This window comes from Leptodactylus fuscus, chromosome 10 (genome assembly GCF_031893055.1).
Source record: "Leptodactylus fuscus isolate aLepFus1 chromosome 10, aLepFus1.hap2, whole genome shotgun sequence".
NCBI classification, from domain to species: domain Eukaryota; kingdom Metazoa; phylum Chordata; class Amphibia; order Anura; family Leptodactylidae; genus Leptodactylus; species Leptodactylus fuscus.
The window spans coordinates 57,174,013-57,194,045 of record NC_134274.1 but is presented as its reverse complement, the minus strand read 5'-3'; the positions used below and the strand labels follow the sequence as shown (position 1 = coordinate 57,194,045).

Genomic DNA, 20,033 nt, shown 5'->3' with positions numbered 1-20,033 from the left:
TGGCCCCTACAGTGTTCGTTACAAATATTATAAAACTTTTGGATTCAGGTGAATTTTTAGGGTTCACCACCCTCGAACTATTATTATACTCTGAGGTCTCTTCAGACCTCAGAGTATAATGAGTGGAGATCCACGGGATGTGATTAACCCTTTCCAGCATCCACCGTAATAGTACAGCAGATGTCAAGTGTTTTAAATATGGCGGCTGCTCAGGAGTCAGGTGGCCGCCATAGCCGCAGAGTCACCATTTTACAAGCAGCGTATGGTTGGCTCCAGGGCCAGCATCCCATTACCATGACAGCCTTGTGAAGGCTCCCAGGCCTGTCTTTCATTATGTTCTATTGCAGGCTACTGAGCAATACTGTTAGTTATGTTTTCTTATCTCCCCTGGTCCTCCACTCATTATACTCTGGGGTCTGAAGAGAATAATAATAGCAGTTTTGTTTCAGATGAATTTGGTCCAAAGGAAAACTGCCAGGCAAACCTCATTAATGAATCTTGCAAGGTTTGTGGCCTTACTTACTTATTCCCAGAGTGGGGGATCAGTAGGTAAACAGGGACAATTATCTGCAGGGGTAATCCAGCAGGTAATGGCAGTGGGCCCCTAAAGTCATGTGCCCCATAGCAGCTGCTATGGTGATAGTTCTACCAATAATATAAACCCAATATGTTGAATTCTGTCCTTAGGTCGCAACATACAGATTCAGGGATTTTCCTTACAAATATGCACACAGTGATATACACCATCTATTTATGGAAACACTAGACCAATTGCTTACTGTACCTGATATGGAAATAAAAAATTGTGCAACATATACCGTATATACTCGAGTATAAGCCGAATTTTTCAGCCCAGTTTTTGTGCTGAAAAAGCCCCCCTCGGCTTATACTCGAGTCAGCAAAAAAAAAAATTGTTTTTTGTTTTTTTTTTTAGGAGGGGGTCTATGACCAGCCACAATATTAATGTATAGAATCTCCCATAAAATAGTGCAAAAAAAAAGATTTACAAAAAATAAAAAAATATAAGTTCTAAATCACTCCTTTCTCTAGAATACATATAAAGGTAGAAAATACTGTGAAACACAAACACATTAGGTATCCCAGTGTCTGAAAGTGCCCGGTCTACTGAATATAGGGGATCTGCAGTGCTCCTGTTCCATCGGGAAGGGGTTAATAGGAGCACTGCAGATACCCTATATTCAGCCAGGCTGAATTCCAAGTGGGGGAAGAAAAAACAGTCCTCAAGCTCAGGGAAGGGGCAGACAGACAATCCCCATCAACTACTGCACCCAAAAACTCCGACCATTTTAATTTTTGAAATTTTCCAGTAGCTGCTGCATTTCCCCCCTCGGCTTATACTCGAGTCAATAAGTTTTCCCAGTTTTTTGTGGTAAAATTAGGGGCCTCGGCTTATATTCGGGTCGGGCTTATACTCAAGTATATACGGTAACTAACTAACTGTTTGCATCTTACCAATTTGTTATTGTACATTTTGCATGCCATTATTTGAGATATGGCTACATATATATTTTGTGGTATTATGTCTTTGTAGAACCAACCATGCCCATATCTGAAGGCCAGATGACGATTCCATCAGAATTACCAGAAGTTCTAAAGCAATTCACAAGTGATGCCATTAACACACAACCATCAGACCTACTGGAGTGGTCTTACACGTACGTTATTATCTGGCATGGTGTCAGGGATGAGGAACATTTGTAGAGATATAACCTAAATAAAAATCAACACATTCAAACTGTTATGATGGGTCAAACACTAAATATTCTGATTGTATTCCCTGGAAATACTTCCACTCTTAACATGAATTATAATGATACTTACATTGCTATCTGAGTACATGTAGCAGCACCCCAATATTTAAAAAGCTCACTCCTCTGAGCAGGTAAGAGGGAGCTGTACATACATTATACATAAGTACTGCTATTACTAGGGCCCCCTAGCAATGACATGGGTAACTTTTATAAAATAAATATATATACCGTATTTTTCGGACTATAAGACGCACTTTTTTCCCCCCAAATTTGGGGGGAAAAGAAGGGTGCGTCTTATAGTACGAATGTGGCGCCTGGCATCCGCTGTAATAGAGAGGCGGAAGCCGACAAGTGATAGACGCCATTACAGGTGCCGGGGCCTGCGACATCGCTGCGCTCCTCTGCCCTGCATGAAGCCAGCAGCGGGAGGAGTGATGCTATTCCGCTCCTCCGTCCCCCCGCCGCTGGCTTCATGCAGGGCAGGGCAGCGATGTCTCAGGCCCCGGCGTCTATCCCTCCCCTCCCCTTCTCCCCCGGGGCCGGTCCCCACCGGCCCCGTACCTGTAAAGTTGCAGGCCGGCTCCTGCGCGACGATATCGCAGGAGCCGACCTGTTCGGGTGACAGCCGGGAGCCTAATGAGGCTCCCAGGCCTGTCACTGCTGTATTAGTATTACGGCTGGTCTCTATGACCAGCCGTAATACTAATAGACAGAATGTCCCATAGACGGCAATACAGTTGTATTGCCGTCTATGGGACTTGCAATCAAGCGACCGCAGGTTCAAGCCCCGGGGGGAATAAAATAGTAAAAAAAAAAAAAAAAAAAAGCTTTAAAAATATATAATAAAAATATGAAATAAATAAAAGTTCTAAATCACCTCCTGTCCCTAGAATATATATATAAAAGTAGAAAATCATATACCGTATTTTGCGGACTATAAGGCGCACCGGACTATAAGGCGCATTACCCATGAGCGCCTTATAGTCCTGCCTAGGTCCATATATAAGGCGCACCGGACTACAAGGCGCAGCGCTGTCCGGTGCGCCTTATATGATTGAAAGCGGCGGCCGGCAGACTTTGCCGGCGGCCGCTTAACCCCCCGCGTGCCAGCCGCTTCTATTCATTTCAATGGTACGCTTCCATTGAAATGAATGGAAGCGCTCGGCACACGAGGAGTTAAAGAACTTCCTTCTTGATCACGTCGGAATAATCTCCTTACCTTTTTACCATAGCCAGCGCCGCCTTCTTCCGCAGCTCCGTCTCTGTCTTCTTTGGGCCTCATGGATGACGCATGCGCAGTCGGCTCTAACAGGCTCTCGCAGCCAGAGCCGACTGCGCATGCGTCATCCATGAGGCCCAAAGAAGACGACACGGAAGGCGCGAACACAGCTCAGGGAGAAGGCGGCGCTGGCTATGGGAAAGGTAAGAGACGAATAGTCTTTTAAGGCTATTCCGACGTGGTTAGGGGGAAGAGGTTCTTTTAATGGTAGAATCTAGAGTTGAGCGAGTACTGTTCGGATCGGCTGATCCGAACAGTACTCGCTCATCTCTAGTAGAATCTCTTTAAGCAGCGGCCGCCGGCAAAGTCTGCATGCCGCTTCCATACATTACAATGAGAGCGCGCTATTCAAATAGTTAGAGATGAACGAATACTATTTGAATAGCGCGCTCCCATTGCAATGTATGGAAGCGGCATGCAGACTTTGCCGGCGGCCGCCGCTTAACTCCTCGCGTGCCGCCGCTTAACTCCTCGCGTGCCGCCGCTTCAAGCCTTATATAAGGCGCACCGGACTATAAGGCGCACTTTCGATTTCTGAGGAAATCGAAGTATTTTATGTGCGCCTTATAGTCCGGAAAATACGGTATCATAAACCACCGGGGTTTTTTTTCAATAAAAGGTGATCTAAGAAATAGATATTCCCCAAAATGGTATAACTAAAAAGTACTTCTGGCCCCGCAAAAAAAACCACTCTATGCATCCCCGTACAGCTGCAGGGTCACCTGTCAATGTGGCCTTGCAGCTGTTGCAAAACTACAACTCCCATATATTAAATATTTTACCATTTTTTGCTTCAAAATTTTTTTTCCCTATTTTCCTCCTCTAAAACCTAGGTGCGTCTTATAGTCCGAAAAATACGGTATATACCAAGTTCAGCAGTAAAGCTGCATTTTCAAAACACAAGGATTTTTTGAAAAATGCAGAATGTCAATTTTACTTGCAGAAATGCTAGCTTTTTCCCTATAGATTTAATGTGGGAAGTAAAACTGTGGAGAAAAATGCAGTGAAAAACACTGGAAAAAAAATGGGATGCTTTTCAGCTGATTTTTTATTTTATTTTAGCTTCGTTCTGCAACATGGGGTTTTAGCCAAAAGGATTCTTCTGGGACTATGATATTGATGACCTATCCTGGATAGGTCCATTGGTATCAGATTGTTGAGGGCTTAAAGGGGTTGTCTGGGATAAAATTTAATTCTACCAATACTAAAATACTAAACTCCCCCCCACACACACACATACCTAACTTCTAATATACATCAATTAAAAAAAACATATAATTACATAATTACTAGAGATGAGTGAGTAGTATTCGATCGAATAATAATAATAATAATAATAATAATACATTTTATTTATATAGCGCCAACATATTCCGCAGCGCTGTACAATTTATAGGGTTCAGATACAGACATACATAACAAAGAACGTCATTTCACACAATGGGACTGAGGGCCCTGCTCAAAAGAGCTTACAATCTATGAGGTAGAGGGGGTGACACAAGAGGTAGCAGGGGCGGCATTGCTTGTACAGTGTTCAGACAATTTTGTGCATTAGGAATTGTGATAGGCTAGTCTGAAAAGATGCGTCTTTAGTTTGCGTTTGAAACTGTAGAAGTTGGGAGTTAATCTTATTGTCCGGGGTAGAGCATTCCAAAGAAGTGGTGCAGCTCGGGAGAAGTCTTGTATACGAGCATGGGAGGTTCTGATAATAGAGGATGTAAGTGTTAGGTCATTGAGTGAGCGGAGAGCACGGGTTGGGCGGTAGACAGAGATGAGGGAAGAAATGTAGGGAGGTGCGGCATTATGGAGAGCCTTGTGGATGAGAGTAATAACTTTATATTTTATTCTATAATGAATAGGCAGCCAATGTAGTGACTGGCACAGACCGGAGGCATCGCTGTAGCGTCTAGCCTGATAGATGAGCCTGGCCGCTGCATTCAGGCTAGATTGTAGAGGAGAGAGTTTAGTGAGGGGAAGACCGATTAGTAAGGAATTACAGTAGTCAAGGCGAGAATGAATCAGAGAGACAATAAGTGTCTTTAGTGTATCTCTGGTAAGGAAAGGGCGTATTCTGGAGATGTTTTTGAGGTGGAGGTGACATGAACGTGCGAGTGATTCAATATGAGGGGTGAAGGAAAGGTCTGCGTCAAATATGACCCCAAGGCAGCGGGCCTGCTGCCTAGGAGTTATAGTAAGGCCTGAGACTGCAATGGATATATCAGGGACAGATCTGTTAGATGGTGGAAACAGTAGTAGTTCAGTCTTAGAGAGATTTAGTTTCAGATAGAGCGAGGACATGATATTAGAGACAGCAGAGAGACAGTCACTGGTGTTCTGTATGAGTGCAGGGGTGATGTCACGGGAAGATGTGTATAATTGGGTGTCATCAGCATAAAGATGGTACCTGAAGCCAAATCTGGCGATGGTTTGTCCAATGGGGGCTGTGTAGAGAGAAAAGAGCAGGGGGCCGAGGACCGAGCCCTGAGGAACCCCAACAGCAAGGGAAAGAGGGGAGGAAACAGAGCCCGCAAATGATACACTGAAAGTGCGGTCTGAGAGATAAGAGGAGAACCAGGAGAGCGCAGTGTCATTGAGGCCGACTGAGCGGAGCATAGTGAGGAGAAGTTGATGGTCAACAGTGTCAAAAGCTGCAGAGAGGTCCAGAAGAATAAGAAGAGAGAAGTCACCATTGGATTTAGCCTTTAGTAGATCATTAGAGACTTTTGTGAGAGCTGTTTCAGTAGAGTGCAGAGCGCATACCTCCCCACCATAGGAATGCGATGCGCTTAACCTCTTGGTGTTCGGCCGCTTACACGCATTCCTATGGCGGCGAGGTATTTGATCGAATACTACTCGCTCATCTCTAATAATTACCTATATCACCACCCCAGGGACACTTTCTGAAAATCTGGTGACATTCCGTTTCAAGACTTCTACCACAGACACCTAGAAATCACTCAAAACACTGCTAAAAGTATATGGGTGCACTTTTAACCCATTAATAACCCTGGTTATAGATTGGACTCGATGGACTAATGTCTTTATCCAACCTCATCAACTATAACACTAAGACCTTTAAAAAAAAAAAAAAAAAAGATTTTTTTCCCGGAAAACCCCTTTAACTCCCAGCACCACCACTGATCAGCTGCTTAACCAGTTCAGAACCAGGTCATTTTTCCTGTCTTCTGGAACAGACACATTTTCAGGTTCTTTCATACAGGCAGTTTTGAGGTCTATAACATTTTTTTCCTTTGGGTTATTCAAATCATTTTTGCGCCTTTATTCAGTGATAAATTGAGTTTAATTATATGTTGTTTTTATTTTTACATGATTTTCCTTTATTTTAATATTTGAGAAAATGTAAACAAAAAAAAAATTGAAAAGTTGAAATGTGTCTGCTTTTAACTTTTTTTTTAAAAAATAAAAAATAAAAAATAATTGATCCTCTCTGTTATGATCATTTTCATTTAGGTGACGCCTATGCGTTACTGGGGCTAAAACCTGTGATGTTGGTGTCGTAGCAGCTCTTTTTAGTCTTTATTTTATTTATTTATTTATTGATTGATTGATTTTTTTTTTTTTTTACACATTGTCTCCCCCATTAGATGATAATAGATATTTAAGCCGGGGCCCCATGGGCCGGAAACGCGGCTTTTTACAGTACAGGCAAAGTGGATGGGATTCTAGCGAATCCCATGCCCAATTTGCAGTAAGAACCACAGTTTTAGAAATCACAGCATGTCAATTATATCTACAGAAACGCCGTCGGTTTCCCCATAGATATAATTGTAGCAGAAAGTTTGTGCAGGAAAACTCAGCGAACTTTCTGTTTAAAGCGTTGCGGGAAGAACTGCGATGCGTTGCCACTGCGGTTTTTCCTACAGTGCTCTATTGCTCTGGGACATCCCGTGGGGCCTTAGCCTTTAGGGAGCATTTTATCTTTCAATGGAAGTAGAGGTGTGCTTGGTGTTGCAACCTAATCCTATTCATTTGTATGGGTCCAAGTTGCTGCAAGGTTATATGACCACTGAACATGATGTCATTGGCCTGAAAAGTGGAAGCAGTATTAGCTGTGGCCTCTTCAAAAAGTTCAGAGCAGTGAGAGAGCCTGGTGTTGAATCCCCACAAGATATGATACTGATGACCTATCCTAAAAGGCAATTGATTAATATCATAGTCCTAAAGAACCTCTTTATGCCAGAGTGGAAAGTCTATACAAAGAGCAACTTTTGCTATAGAGGATCTAGCTTAGAGCTCGTTCACATCTGCATAAAACAGAGCAGGAGACGGAAACCTGCAGGACTCTTTAATACCCATTCATTTGAATGGGTTTGAAAGATGTCCGGCCGTGAGCGGCGGTGAGCGTTTTACGCCCTCTGCCGCGAAACCGGGTTTTTTAATCCAGACACAGAGTCGGACATGCAGTACTCTCTGTCCGGATTTTTAAAAAAACGGTTTCGCGGCGGGGAGCATAAGACGCTCACGCCCGGACCCGATCTGTGCTTTCCGTCTTCTTGCATGCAGAAGACGGAAAGCACAGAATGGAGTGCTGAAAGCAGATGTGAACCTAGCGTTACCCCCTCCTCCCCCCCAAAAAAAAAGTCATAGTGGGATATATCCCACAAAAGAGGGTAATCAAAACTGGACAGCAAATGAATGGATGAGTTGAGTCCTTGCAACAGCGAGAGATTGGCTAAACAGTCATTCTGTGTGTGTCGGGAAGACCCAGGCAGTAACGTCTGGCAGAAGACCTGTTCAGAATTGAAATGGGAATGGCAGAAAAGGGTTTCACTTGGTTTATTATTTCACACCATCCTCACCACATTGTCAAAAACTTTTCACTAATTGGAAAGTCTTTTTTTTTGGAGCCACATACTATGTTCATTTCCAGTGAGAAATGCTGGAGTTTTCTTTTCCTACAAGCCACCATGGGTTTTGCAAGTTTCTCTGCAGGCTCCCAGCATCTATCAACATTTTATTGTAAAGGTTTAAATGTGTGGGTAAAGCCTGCAGCAATAATTGACATCCTGTGGACGGGATTTTATTAAATCTCATCCATGGTGCCGCTACTGAAGATCACAGCGAGTTAGCCACTGGTGAGCTTGCTGCAGCTAACCTGCTTTGATCAAGCACCATGTGATACTGACCTAACCCTTCTCTTTAAGGCAGAAGATTTGTCATGCAGGATTTAAAATTTTAAATCACACAAGTGATTTTGTCCATGAGGAATACCTTTCATATATTAAATATAATAAGGATATATTATGTGGGTTATGAACATTTTCCATTGTATGAATATATATTAGAATGCAATATGGACTTGTATGGCTTATAAAATAAAACATAGCAAGTTTTAAATATATTGCGGAAAATAAAGTGTCGAAGCCGAGTACAGATCCCAAAATAGAGCAGGGAAAAACATTTACAATATTCCAATTTCTGCAATACTGACAGCAGTAACCATGTAGCCTTTTACTTCAAATTTTCTGTCATACCTGAGGGACCCGCTGGGAATTCAGATGACATTGTAACATTAACCAAAGAAAGCAATTCAGCCTTGTAGTATATTTTAGCACCAGGAAATCTATAACATCTATGCATCAGGCTTATTACATACAAATAAACAGATAGTACAACTTATATTTTTACCTTAAAAACCAAGAAGGGCAATGAAGGCGCTGCACAGGTAAACAGATGGCATCACTTCATCCTCAGATTAGAGTACGTTTTACAATTCTTAGCACCTAATAACGTATAATACAATGTAGTGGTTCAGGACAACTAAAGCGGGGTCCCATCTTTTATAGTACATGATCCCTACTTCTGACACGGTATAGGGGTTTATGAATATAGCAATGTTGTATGTTTACGCAAAAGATACTTCCTGGCAACAAATTGTTTCTTCTCTTTCATTTGCTGTAAAACCAAAAACTTTCAATAAAATGAGATTTACAAAAGATAGTTCATGGCTTACTTGGGTAATATTATATTTCTTACAGAAGACAACTCTCAAGGGCAGCTGAAATCCACTGTAAAATGTTGTACACTCATATACAGATGAATTACCTGTGCACGGCTTGGGTTGTACTGAGCTGATGGATTTATGTTCTAAATGTCTAATTTTCTTCTGGAATAAGTATTGCAAATAGAAATGACTCATGTATGTCAGTGCACATTAAACCTTTGAATAAGGCTCTAAGAGTTTGTGACGGAAAGCAGAACAGTAGTCTTTGTCAACCACCCAAACAGTAGCGTCATATGATAAATATTAGGGGCTATAGAGATCTTGGGGGACTATAGATGGCTATTTAACATGACCGCACACTTATTCATTAATCTGATAAGGTACTGTAAAAACATCAGTCCCAAATGTTGCAATGGAATTCCAGCAGCCAGACCAAACTTACAAATCCAAGGCTTTATGAAATATCCATTTAAATGCTATAACGTAGGCACATCATGGAATAAAAACATATATTGAAAGTGGGAAATGTACCAAATAATAATAAGTGCAAGGACTCTTAGCAATATAAAATGGAGAGCTTGCCCACATACAGTAAAAAGCACCTTCATACCTATACAAACTGAAATGCTGAAATGCTTTGTATAAATCAAAGTGCACAAAGTGCTATTCAAATGAATAGTGGGGCAATTACTGCTGTGAAAGCAGAAGCTGCCCAGTATTCATTTAAATTGCTTGGCCAGCTTTAGCATCAGAAGAATTGCTGTATATAGGAGCATTGCTGCATGTGGCATGAAGCCGAACAAGGTCGGATTCTTTGAGATTGTTGTAATCACAGCATGTAGCAAGCAACACCTTAAAAATTAATGGCTTTTTTTGTTACGCAAAGTCACGCGACAAATATCACCATATATCCCTAGCCTGAAAAAGCTACCGCAATTACCTGAGCGCCATGGCTCCTCCAAACAGCTGACTAGTGAGGATGCCAGAAATTGAACCCCACTGATCTGACAATGTATATTTCACAGTACTAAAAATGGAAGACACAAAAAGGATAGATACTACAAATTTCAGCCCAATGTTTAGGTACGTTTATAATTAATATTCATTATTGCAGGTACTTCAATGCTCTGAAGCATGGGACAAAGTTACCGACTGAAACTGGTCAAAGTCCTTGTATTTCTAAATGGGAAGTGCTGTCTCCAGACATTTTGAAGCAACTGCACATAAAAGTAAGTTATTGCTACATTACTGCATTAACACTAGAAGTTACAGCTTTTATGTGATTAGAGAAAATTGAATAGTTTAAATGTGACTGATAACCAGTTATGCAGTTTTTTTTTCTCTACACACCAAATTTAGACATCTTGTAGGATACACTGCTTTATCTGCTGTTTTCACTAATTCTTCAGTTCATATTTTATTTTGTACAGCACAATTATTACATGGAGGCAGGCAGCTGTTGACAGATCTAATAGAAATGATATATCTGTTTCTAATTACTAGTATGAGTGTGCAATGGTGTTCAAGGCTTATGCAATCTGAGTACACAAAGGCTGATTCCTACCAACCTTCATTAAGGCACAATAGCACATACAGTAAATGCCTTATTTGTTAGGTATAGGTTTATTTACTTCTTAATCCAGCCATTTTCTGCTTTTTTGTTTCATGTATTAAGAGAAATGTTAAAAATCTATATTATTTTACTTCTTTCATTACCTAGATGTTGCCTTGATTCTGCGTGTCTGTATTATTACATTACAGGAGGAATGCAGCCTCCTGCCCATTCTATAGAGCTTATCTGAATCCTGTAGGACCCAGCAGCTCTAACACCTGCTGATCACGGTGGATCACGTGACTGCCGGGTCAGAGGGCAGCCGCATCATGGTGGCTCCCATAGCGTTGTATACAGCGCTCACTGAGCATTGTACACACATTGATTGGGAAGGTAATAAACCCTCCCTGCCTTCTCTCTGGGAGTTCTGGCTGAAGTTACATCCGGTTCCCCATTTCAGTGGCTGCACGATTTCTTGCAGCTGCTGAAATCTGCTTGGATGTACCGGTACGTCCTTGCAGAACAAGGCAACCACCTTCCGGACGTAAAAACCCAATGGGTGGTCCGGAAGTGGTTAAAGGGGTTGTACACGATAAGGAAAACAAACCTTCTTTCTTCTACATGTGTGGTTCAAATGTAAGTGGCTGATCTGCAATACTACACACAACTTATAAAAGGATGTACCACAATTATTTTTACTGTACATGTTTGTAACATTAAGAGAAGGTTATAAACAACTTTACAATGATATTTGCAATCTAGCCCCAATATCCCAAACTGAAGATTGCAGTTACAAATTGTAGGTTGCTAATCGATTGTAAATAGCACGTATTAAAGAGGACACTAGAGAAACGTCCCATGTCATCAGGGAGGCGTTGCATCTTACTTCATTGTCGCAGCTGATTAAATAATTATTGGTTTGTTGTGTTCCAAGCTGGAAGTGTTGTGTATCCTAGCAACGTTACTCTCTATACAATCTTATTGCCTAGACGGGTGTGGAATTTATTGAAAATCTATGCTTTCTTTAGAATTAGGTTTATCTACATGTTCTCTAGAGATAGAACTGTGCCCTATGAATCTGCACTGAACTGAATTCCAAGGACAACACGCACGGTTACAACCATCTGCCATATCATGTGCACACAAAACAATATCTGCACAGAATGACAAGTGATATTTCATGTCCATTGTAACATCAATAATATAGGTTATAGCTGGTACAAGTTAGGGTTCATGCACAAGCAGATTACTCCATAGTACAGAGTCATACATCGGCTGTGTACTGCATATATGAAAAGATTTTCCCTATAAAGTAATGTTTCCGATATCTCCGTACACATGGCATATCTGATGAAGCATACCACAATTTAACCACTCTAGAAATCCTATACTAATGTATAAACCCACAATATGATAAAAAGACAGACAGAAATGCTTGAATAGGCCAGGCTGAAGAGACAAGAATCTCTTTGTATTTTTACAGTAAGATGTTCTAACCTTTATTGAAATCCATCTGTAACAATAGCTCTCGCTAGTCAATCCATATGGGTCCCATGTTTCTTTGTAACAATGTCTTCCTACAAGTCTCTACTTGATTGACTTCTGAATGGTGTGAGAAGTTTTATTTCTCCATGACTTAATACTAACAAAAAGGTTTCAGATGGAAATACTATTTGTAAGCTAGGCATCAAAGAAATACAGTGAAAATAGACAAAAAGGTATATGAAGAGTACGATACATATACTGTATATGTCGTTTAAAATTAAAAAAAACAAAACCATATATGTGCTTGTATTATTTCTGGACATCTGTTGGCTTTTCAATGGTGGCTATACACTCTACTTTGCTGTCAGCCACAATTATCCCTTCCAGCCACCGTATACACATGCACACTCTACCAAGTATACATGCATTCTCATGGGGGGAAGAGAAATAAACTGCTTCTGAACACTTTGAGATCAAAGAATCAGGTATCATTCTTTCCTCCAATACCTTCCATCAGAGTCAGTACACCCCCATACGCTTTAGTTAGCATCAATGAGCATCTTCGGCATTCACCATCCAGAGGTGAAGGTGGGAGGTTGAACAAGGTCTCTAGAGACATTTTTTTAAAACAATGTTCTACAATGGAGAACCCCTTTAAAAATTGTTTAACCTTAATGCAAGAGTAGTCATCTCTGGTGGAGGAATCAAGACACTGGGGTTCTTCACATTTGCTTCCAATATAACTTTTAGCGGTTTGATCTACTGAAGGAATAAACTTTATGACAATGCAAAGTAGATGCAGCGACTTTCTATTTACCAACCATTCCCAAATCAAGAAAATTGATCGACATTCTTTCATGGAAAATTAAGATTTCATGATTTCAACATTCCCCTATTGAATTGCTCTCAAAGGAGTTACTTTGACGAATCATAGAAAGGCAGCACTTGCACTAAGAATGGTTGCACTTGAAACTACCTTTAATAACACTAATGGCCAATATTCTAGGTTGCTTGATGGTGGATCTTAATCTGCTGGAGGCTAGGACATTCTTTAGAGTTTGTGCCCTGAGGGAGGACTTTTTTCAGAAAAGGATCATTAAGGATGACAGGCCAATATTTTTGGAGGGTGTTCTGGATGTAAGAAGAGGAACAAATGGCAGCACTCCAACAATTAGAAAAAGTGTGGGTTTATTCTAAGCAGAGTAACGTGTTCTTGATGTAGCTATAAGAGGAACTATGTGAAGTGATAAAATTAATTTGATAATTATCATCTATTGTTTTAAGACCTGGTCTCAGACATTCCTCTTGCAACAGTTGGTGAGCTAAAGATCTAGCAGATTTTACAAAATTTCTCGGATATTTCTTTTCTTGAAATCTTTGGGCCAAAACTTTGTATGTCATAGTCGCAATCTCTTGTACAATTTTTCCTGCTCACAACTAACACTCCAGCTTGGCAGGTCCACCAGTGTCTCCATATTATAACACAGATAAGAGCAGGTTCACACTGAGCACATGTAACAGATGTGAAAAAAATCTGTCAATTCCAATGTGAATGATATGCTGTCTGCAACATTACCCAGCATTAGAGATGAGCGAACACTGTCCGGATCAGCCGATCCGAACAGTATGCTCCCATAGAAATGAATGGAAGCACCTGTGACGCCGGCCGCCGGCAAAGTCAGTGTCACAGGTGCTTCCATTCATTTCTATGGGAGCGTGCTGTTCGGATCAGCTGATCCGAACAGTGTTCGCTCATCTCTATCCAGCATGACTGGTTTGATGGTGAGGTCAGTAATGGTCTGGGAAAGCATGTCATTGGAGGGTCACCCAAGTCTCCACATGATACACAACAATACCATGACTACTGTAATGTCGGCCATACACTTTAGTCTTTTGAAGGCAAAAATACCAATGGTAGAAGATCAGCTGTGTTAGATATTTTCGACTAACCACCAGTGCCTGGCAATTTTTTGAATAGAGCATACGATCTTAAGCTAACTTGTGCGTACTCACTGAGCCTGGTTTTCATTCTGAACTATCAAGCTGCTCTCCTGATCATACAATTTAGTTAATGTAGATGGTGGGATCAGTCATGTGATCCGGGATGAAGTCCTCAGAGACATTACAGACTTTATGCTGGTGCACTGTCCTGGGGCAGGACAAGGTGTGGCCTCATGTGACCCAAGTGTTTATGCAGTTCATGGATAATGAAGGCATTGATGCCACTGACTGATCCTCATGTTCCCCAGACATGAATCCAATTGACTGGGACATTACAAAACAATGTTGCCAAGTAGTGTCACAGACTGGGATGAGAACCCCAAGACATAATCTGTATCATAATGCCTAGATACTCAGGCACTTGTGGGCCATACACACTACTGAGTTGTCATGATACAATTCAGTCAAATTGGATCCGTGTATGATTTCAATTTTTTTTTTCTCTGATTTGGAATCCAGCCCTCAGCTGGTTAATTATTTTGGTTTCCATTGGCCATTAACACATAATTTTGTTCTCAAATGAATTACACAGTTTTTATGAGTGAGGATTTTCAACCTGTTCTTCGAGGTATGTGATAGAAGTGTTTCCTTAATATTTCTTCAGCAGTGTAGATTAGAAGTGTGACAGCTGCAATAACTAAAAACTGTAAATAGCAACTTGAGACTCTAAGAGCTGAAAGTAGTGAAAGAGTAGGAGTCCTGATATATGCATATAAGTATGCCGCAATATTTGCTTTAGAGAATGTGTAGAAATTTAAAGAGGATGTCCAGGATAAAAATGATCTTTATTAATCTTTTGTCGGAAGTCCTCGCCTGCTGTGTCTTGGCCTCAGCAGTCACCAGGCACAGGTGAGTATATTTATTTTTGGTTGGTTTGTTTGTTGGTTTTTTTTGTTGTTTTTTTAACACCTTCTCTGGTATAAAATTATATATATATATATATATATATATATATATATATATATATATATATATATATTATGGACAACGCCTTTAAGAGAATTTTTTTGTGGGTTAACTGACACAGAAATAATTGCATTGAAGCAGCATTACTTGAAGAAAGATTCCTAAATGACCTATACAGAAATCAATTGTGTCAAGTAATTGCTGCCGAGGGTGACTTTATAAAGCTATGGAATGGAGAATGCAATTACTTTTCCATATTTAGTTTTATGCTTTCTACCATATACCTTTGATGTGAGACTCTGTCATTATTCACCTTTTAATTTTTAGGTTTGACCTGATATGTACACCCATCAGTTTGAGAAAGGATGTCGGCATGTTGTCTCAATATTTAGTGACCGGTTTTATGCATTTCAGTTTCCCCTTTCTTTATCACTATACCTAGTCCATTATTTTATCTCTGTTATCTCTTAGAATGGGGTTTTCTGCCACCCCAGCCCCAGATTTTTTTTTTATACTGATGACCTATCCAGGATAATTCATTATCTGATTGGTGTGGTCAATCACCCAGACCCTGTAGCGATGGACAAAGGTGCAAATAGCTCTGCTCCTATTCAAGAAATAGGACCAAAGCAGCAGTAACTCGCACCTCCACTACACAGTGCAGTCATGCCTTGAACAGGAGCAGAGTTACTTCCTGGTCCATCTGTCTCTATAGCTTGGAGGCAGCAGGATTAGCTGATCAGTGCAGGGTCTGTATGTTGGACCACACTGATCAGATACTAGCAATCTATTCTGTAGATCAGTATTTTGTATCAGTATTTCTATTCTAGCATCAGAACATCTGACAAATTTATGAAAGGGCTGCAGCCTCTTCATTTATCTCCAGTTCACTGTGCAAGTCAGGCAGTTTATTAAGACTGGCATATTGTATGCCAGTCATAAATTTGCCATGTTGTGTTTTCAAATTAATGGGGCTTAAAAGTTTTATGCAAATAAACCTTATTCAATTCCTTACCCCGGTCTGTCTGTCAGTGAAAGAAAAAAATGTATTTTTTACACTCAGAAGTAAATAACTTCTAATCACCTGGTGTACTTCACACGGGGGCAAAGAGGCTGATTTTGACAGCGGATTTTGCTTCAAAATCAGCCCTTTTACAATGGAGCCCTATGTGAACAGCTAGCTTTTTTTTTTTTCTGCTAGCTTTTTTTTCTGCTAGCTTTTTTTTCTGCTAGCAGGGAAAGAAGCGACATGACCTTTCTTCAGGTGTTTTCCGCCTAAAGAAAGCAATAGAAGTGAATGGGAGGCGAAAACCGCACGGTTTTTTTTGCAAAAATAAGCAACACTTTTTTTTGCAAAAAAACGCGCAGAAAAAAACGCTAGCTGTTTTTTCAGCCCATTCACTTTATGGGAGGGGAAAACTGCCTGGCTTTTTTTGGAAGCTGTTTTTACAAAAAAAAAAAAGCTTCAAAAAAAGCTTGGCAAGGTAAAAAAAAAAAAGCTTCCTAATTAGGAAGCTTTTTTTTCCGGTGCCAAAATAAGCCACACGTTATTTACGTGTGAACACTTCTCACAGCTTAAAGTTTGCTACAGCTGTACCGCTGTCAACTAAATATAGAAGTAGCAAAAATCCTGTTCTGTTTTCTACAGTGTACTGCATTATTGTAAACAAGACTGGAGTAAAGACAGATTTGTATTGTTCTTTGTGAGAGTTGCAGCAAACCTTTAGCAGTAAAAAGTACTAGGTCTGCATAAAGAGGAGGTCAGTTCTCTTCCCTGTTGCTGTGGCTCACCTGCATGCTTCACTACCCCCTTCCATTGAATTACAAAGGTCGAATGTTGCAAGTAAAACCTACTGTACTGGCTACTATAGATCTTAGACTAGGGCTACATGGCGACTTGGGTCATGCAACAAAAAGTAGCACAGAAGTCATACAAATAGCTGAGAACATCTCAAGTGACCATAATATAGTCCCTGGACTGTAAATACAGTGTATGGTGTAGCTAAAAAAATCCCTGCCAAAGTGAAAAAGAAAACATGAGGCAAGCTGCTTACTGTCTATGACCAACAATCCATCAGTAATATCACAAGCATATATTCTGAAATAAATATACTCGCCTTGTGACAAGAACTTTAGAGAGGTTTTAAGGCATAAAACAGCAATGTTTTGGTCCAGAATCACAAGTTCTTAATAACACTAAGTTGTCAGAAAAGTTAGTGGTCATTTAAACCAGTAACATTATATCCCTCTCTGGATTTCAGCTTTCATAGCTTTATAAAAACTTGTATTCTATGAGTATTTATGACTTTTTGAGAAGTGAGATGAACAGAAAACAATGCTCGTATCTGAATTTTAATGTTTGTGGCATTTATCATTGTAGAATAAATAATGTGCTAATTTACTTTTAGGGGTAGTAATGGATTTGGCAATACCAGTTGTGGATTGTTTTATTTATTTTTTTTAATTTAACAAGTGGAAAAAAGTCATTTTTATTTATTTATTCTGCAAAATCACTTGCAGAACCAACCAGAGATAATGTAGGTGGCATGACTTTGGTCTTATTTTAAAGATAAGATTCTTGACTTTAAAGGGATTCTACCATTAAAACACTTTTTTTTTCTGGTCGACACATAGGAATAGCCTTTCTTCTTCTCCTACATTTAGATGTCTTCTCCGCGCCGCCATTCCGTAGAAATCCCGGGTTTCGTTGGTTATGAAAATGAATTCTCTTGCAGCACTGGGTGTGGGTCCCAGCGCTCAAACAGCACTGGGGGCATCCCCAATGATGCGAGAGAACTCTCCAGCGACGCCTCCATCTTCTTCAGGAATGTCCTCTTCACGTGTCTTCTTCCGGCACAGGCACAGGCACTTGTAGGCCTCGGGCAGAGCAGACTGCCCATGCCCGCGGCCACAAGAAAAATGGCTGCTTACACAGTTCTAATGCTGTTAACTTCAACACCCAAAATGCTAATTAGGCTCCCTACTAGAGATGAGCGAGTACTGTTCGGATCAGCCGATCCGAATAGCACGCTCGCATAGAAATGAATGGACGTAGCCGGCACGCGGGGAGTTAAGCGGCCGGCTGCCGTCAAAGCGGAAGTACCAGGTGCATCCATTCATTTCTATGGAGCGTGCTGTTTGGATCGGCTGATCCGAACAGTACTCGCTCATCTCTACCCCCTACTATTAATTGGATGATCAAGAGCTGGAGAAGACAGACTAGGACCACCTGTCTGACAGTAGGGAGCCTAGTCAGCATGTCTGGTTCTGAAACTAACTGCACCAATTTCTTAAGAACACTTGGGGCTAAAAAAAAAAAATCCAACTGCGCCGAGATCAGTGCAGTGGCATATATTATAGATTGCAAAGATTGGTGGGTCAAGGGTCCTATTTAACAGGACATTTCATTTTTGATTATTTTTACCTCCTGATATATGTTCTTGAAACATACAATTAAAATAATTGGAAATTATGCAGATTGATACAACATGAAATAACATGTTTGTTTTTTTTCTCCATGCAAATGATTATCTGTATATTGACATATCTGAACAAATTATTTTCCTAGTTAGGAGGAAGACTGACAATAACATCGAGCGAGCTAAAAGAACTATGGAACGATCTAACCTTACCACCAGACCTATACACTAGCATAATGACTGTAGGATGTCTGTCAGAACAAATTGAATGGTTAAAGTTCTTAGCCTTGGCATGTAGTGCCCTTGGAGTGGTAAGTGAATAGGTGATAGCCTTTAGTATGCTGCTTTTATAACATGTTAAAAAGCTGTTTTAGGTTAAGGCCTCACGGGACGTCCCACAGCAATAAAGCGGTGCGGTAAAAACCGCAGCAATAACGCATCTTATTTCTTCCTGCAACGTTTTAAACTGAAAGTTTGTGTAGTTTTCCTCCGCCAACTTTCTGTTACAATTATATCTATGGGGAAACCAACGCCATTTCTGTAGATATAATTGACATCCTGCGATTTAAAAAACTGTGTCGGTTTTGGAAATCGCGGCATGTCTGCGCAGCGGTTTTTTGTCGCAAAGTGGGCATGGAATTTGTTGGATCCCTTCCACTTTGCCTGTACTATAAAACACCGAGATTTTTCCTGCAGCGTTTCTGCTGTGGGCAAATCGCAGCATTTCTGGACCGTGGGGCCCCGGCCTTAAAAAATATATTTGTCTGAAACAAAAATGGCATTAGCAAAAGCACTAATATAACAAAATATTCCCTTCTGCTCCTAGCATGATCTGATTTTATAGATTATTTTGCTACTTGACATAATCCAACATAGGCGAAACATATTTTGGCCCTGACTTTACAATGCACACAGGACACTCAGGGAATAAGGGTTTTATTAGTGAAAAGCTCTTCATTGGCTATCAAATATTTAGGAAATTGAATACAACTGAAACCCATAAAAGATAAAAATTAACTGAAAATATCATAGTCAAAATTAAGGTGAGCTCTATAGTGACCTGCAGAAGTCAGGACCTAAGCTCTGTAACTAGTGAGCTGTTGCTGCCTCTAAATTCAGGACATGTTCAACTGATCGGAGTCAGTCTAGAGTACACACATCAGGCACAAGGTGTAGAGTACAACAATAAACCCCAGACTTTACTCCTGCCAGGGATGCTAGCCAATTGCTGACATTTACAGAAGGACATCCAAAACAAAACAACATCTTTTTAATTAAACTGTTTAGTATTTGCATTAAGAACCAAAACCAACATTAAAATAGCATTTTTAAAGGGAGGTCAGAGACATTTTACAAAAGCAAAATAAAATGGTAAAAGCCAAGACATAAAGAGTACGGACACTGGAGAGAATTTATCCTGCCTCTTGAATCTTTTTCTTATTATTCAGAGTCTATTTTTTTCCTTCCCTATCAGTATGTCTTTGAAGTGTGGGAGGAAACCCATGCAAACACAGGGAGAACATACAAACTCCTTACAGATGCTTATGCAAACTCCTTACTCCGCACATGCATCACAGTGTAATGGACTGACATTAAAGTCTGGTGCATGGAGACAGATGCTGAGCTTTTAGTAACCTTCGTTACCTTACATTCC

General features: G+C 40.4%; 2 protein-coding genes across 2 annotated transcripts in view; one reads left to right on the top strand and one right to left on the bottom strand.

Annotated features, from left to right (window-relative positions):
- The window catches only part of LRRC20 (leucine rich repeat containing 20), a 542,624-nt gene that overhangs the window by 175,953 nt on the left and 346,638 nt on the right, over window positions 1–20,033 (bottom strand). The gene's annotated exons all lie outside the window — the stretch shown is intronic.
- LOC142183167 (ropporin-1-like) overlaps window positions 1–20,033 on the top strand; it is a 150,644-nt gene that overhangs the window by 127,563 nt on the left and 3,048 nt on the right. Inside the window, exons 2-4 of the mRNA XM_075258109.1 lie at window positions 1,553–1,676; window positions 10,131–10,245; window positions 18,529–18,690. Coding sequence (XP_075114210.1) covers window positions 1,553–1,676; window positions 10,131–10,245; window positions 18,529–18,690 — 401 coding nt within the window. The remainder of the gene's footprint in view (window positions 1–1,552; window positions 1,677–10,130; window positions 10,246–18,528; window positions 18,691–20,033) is intronic.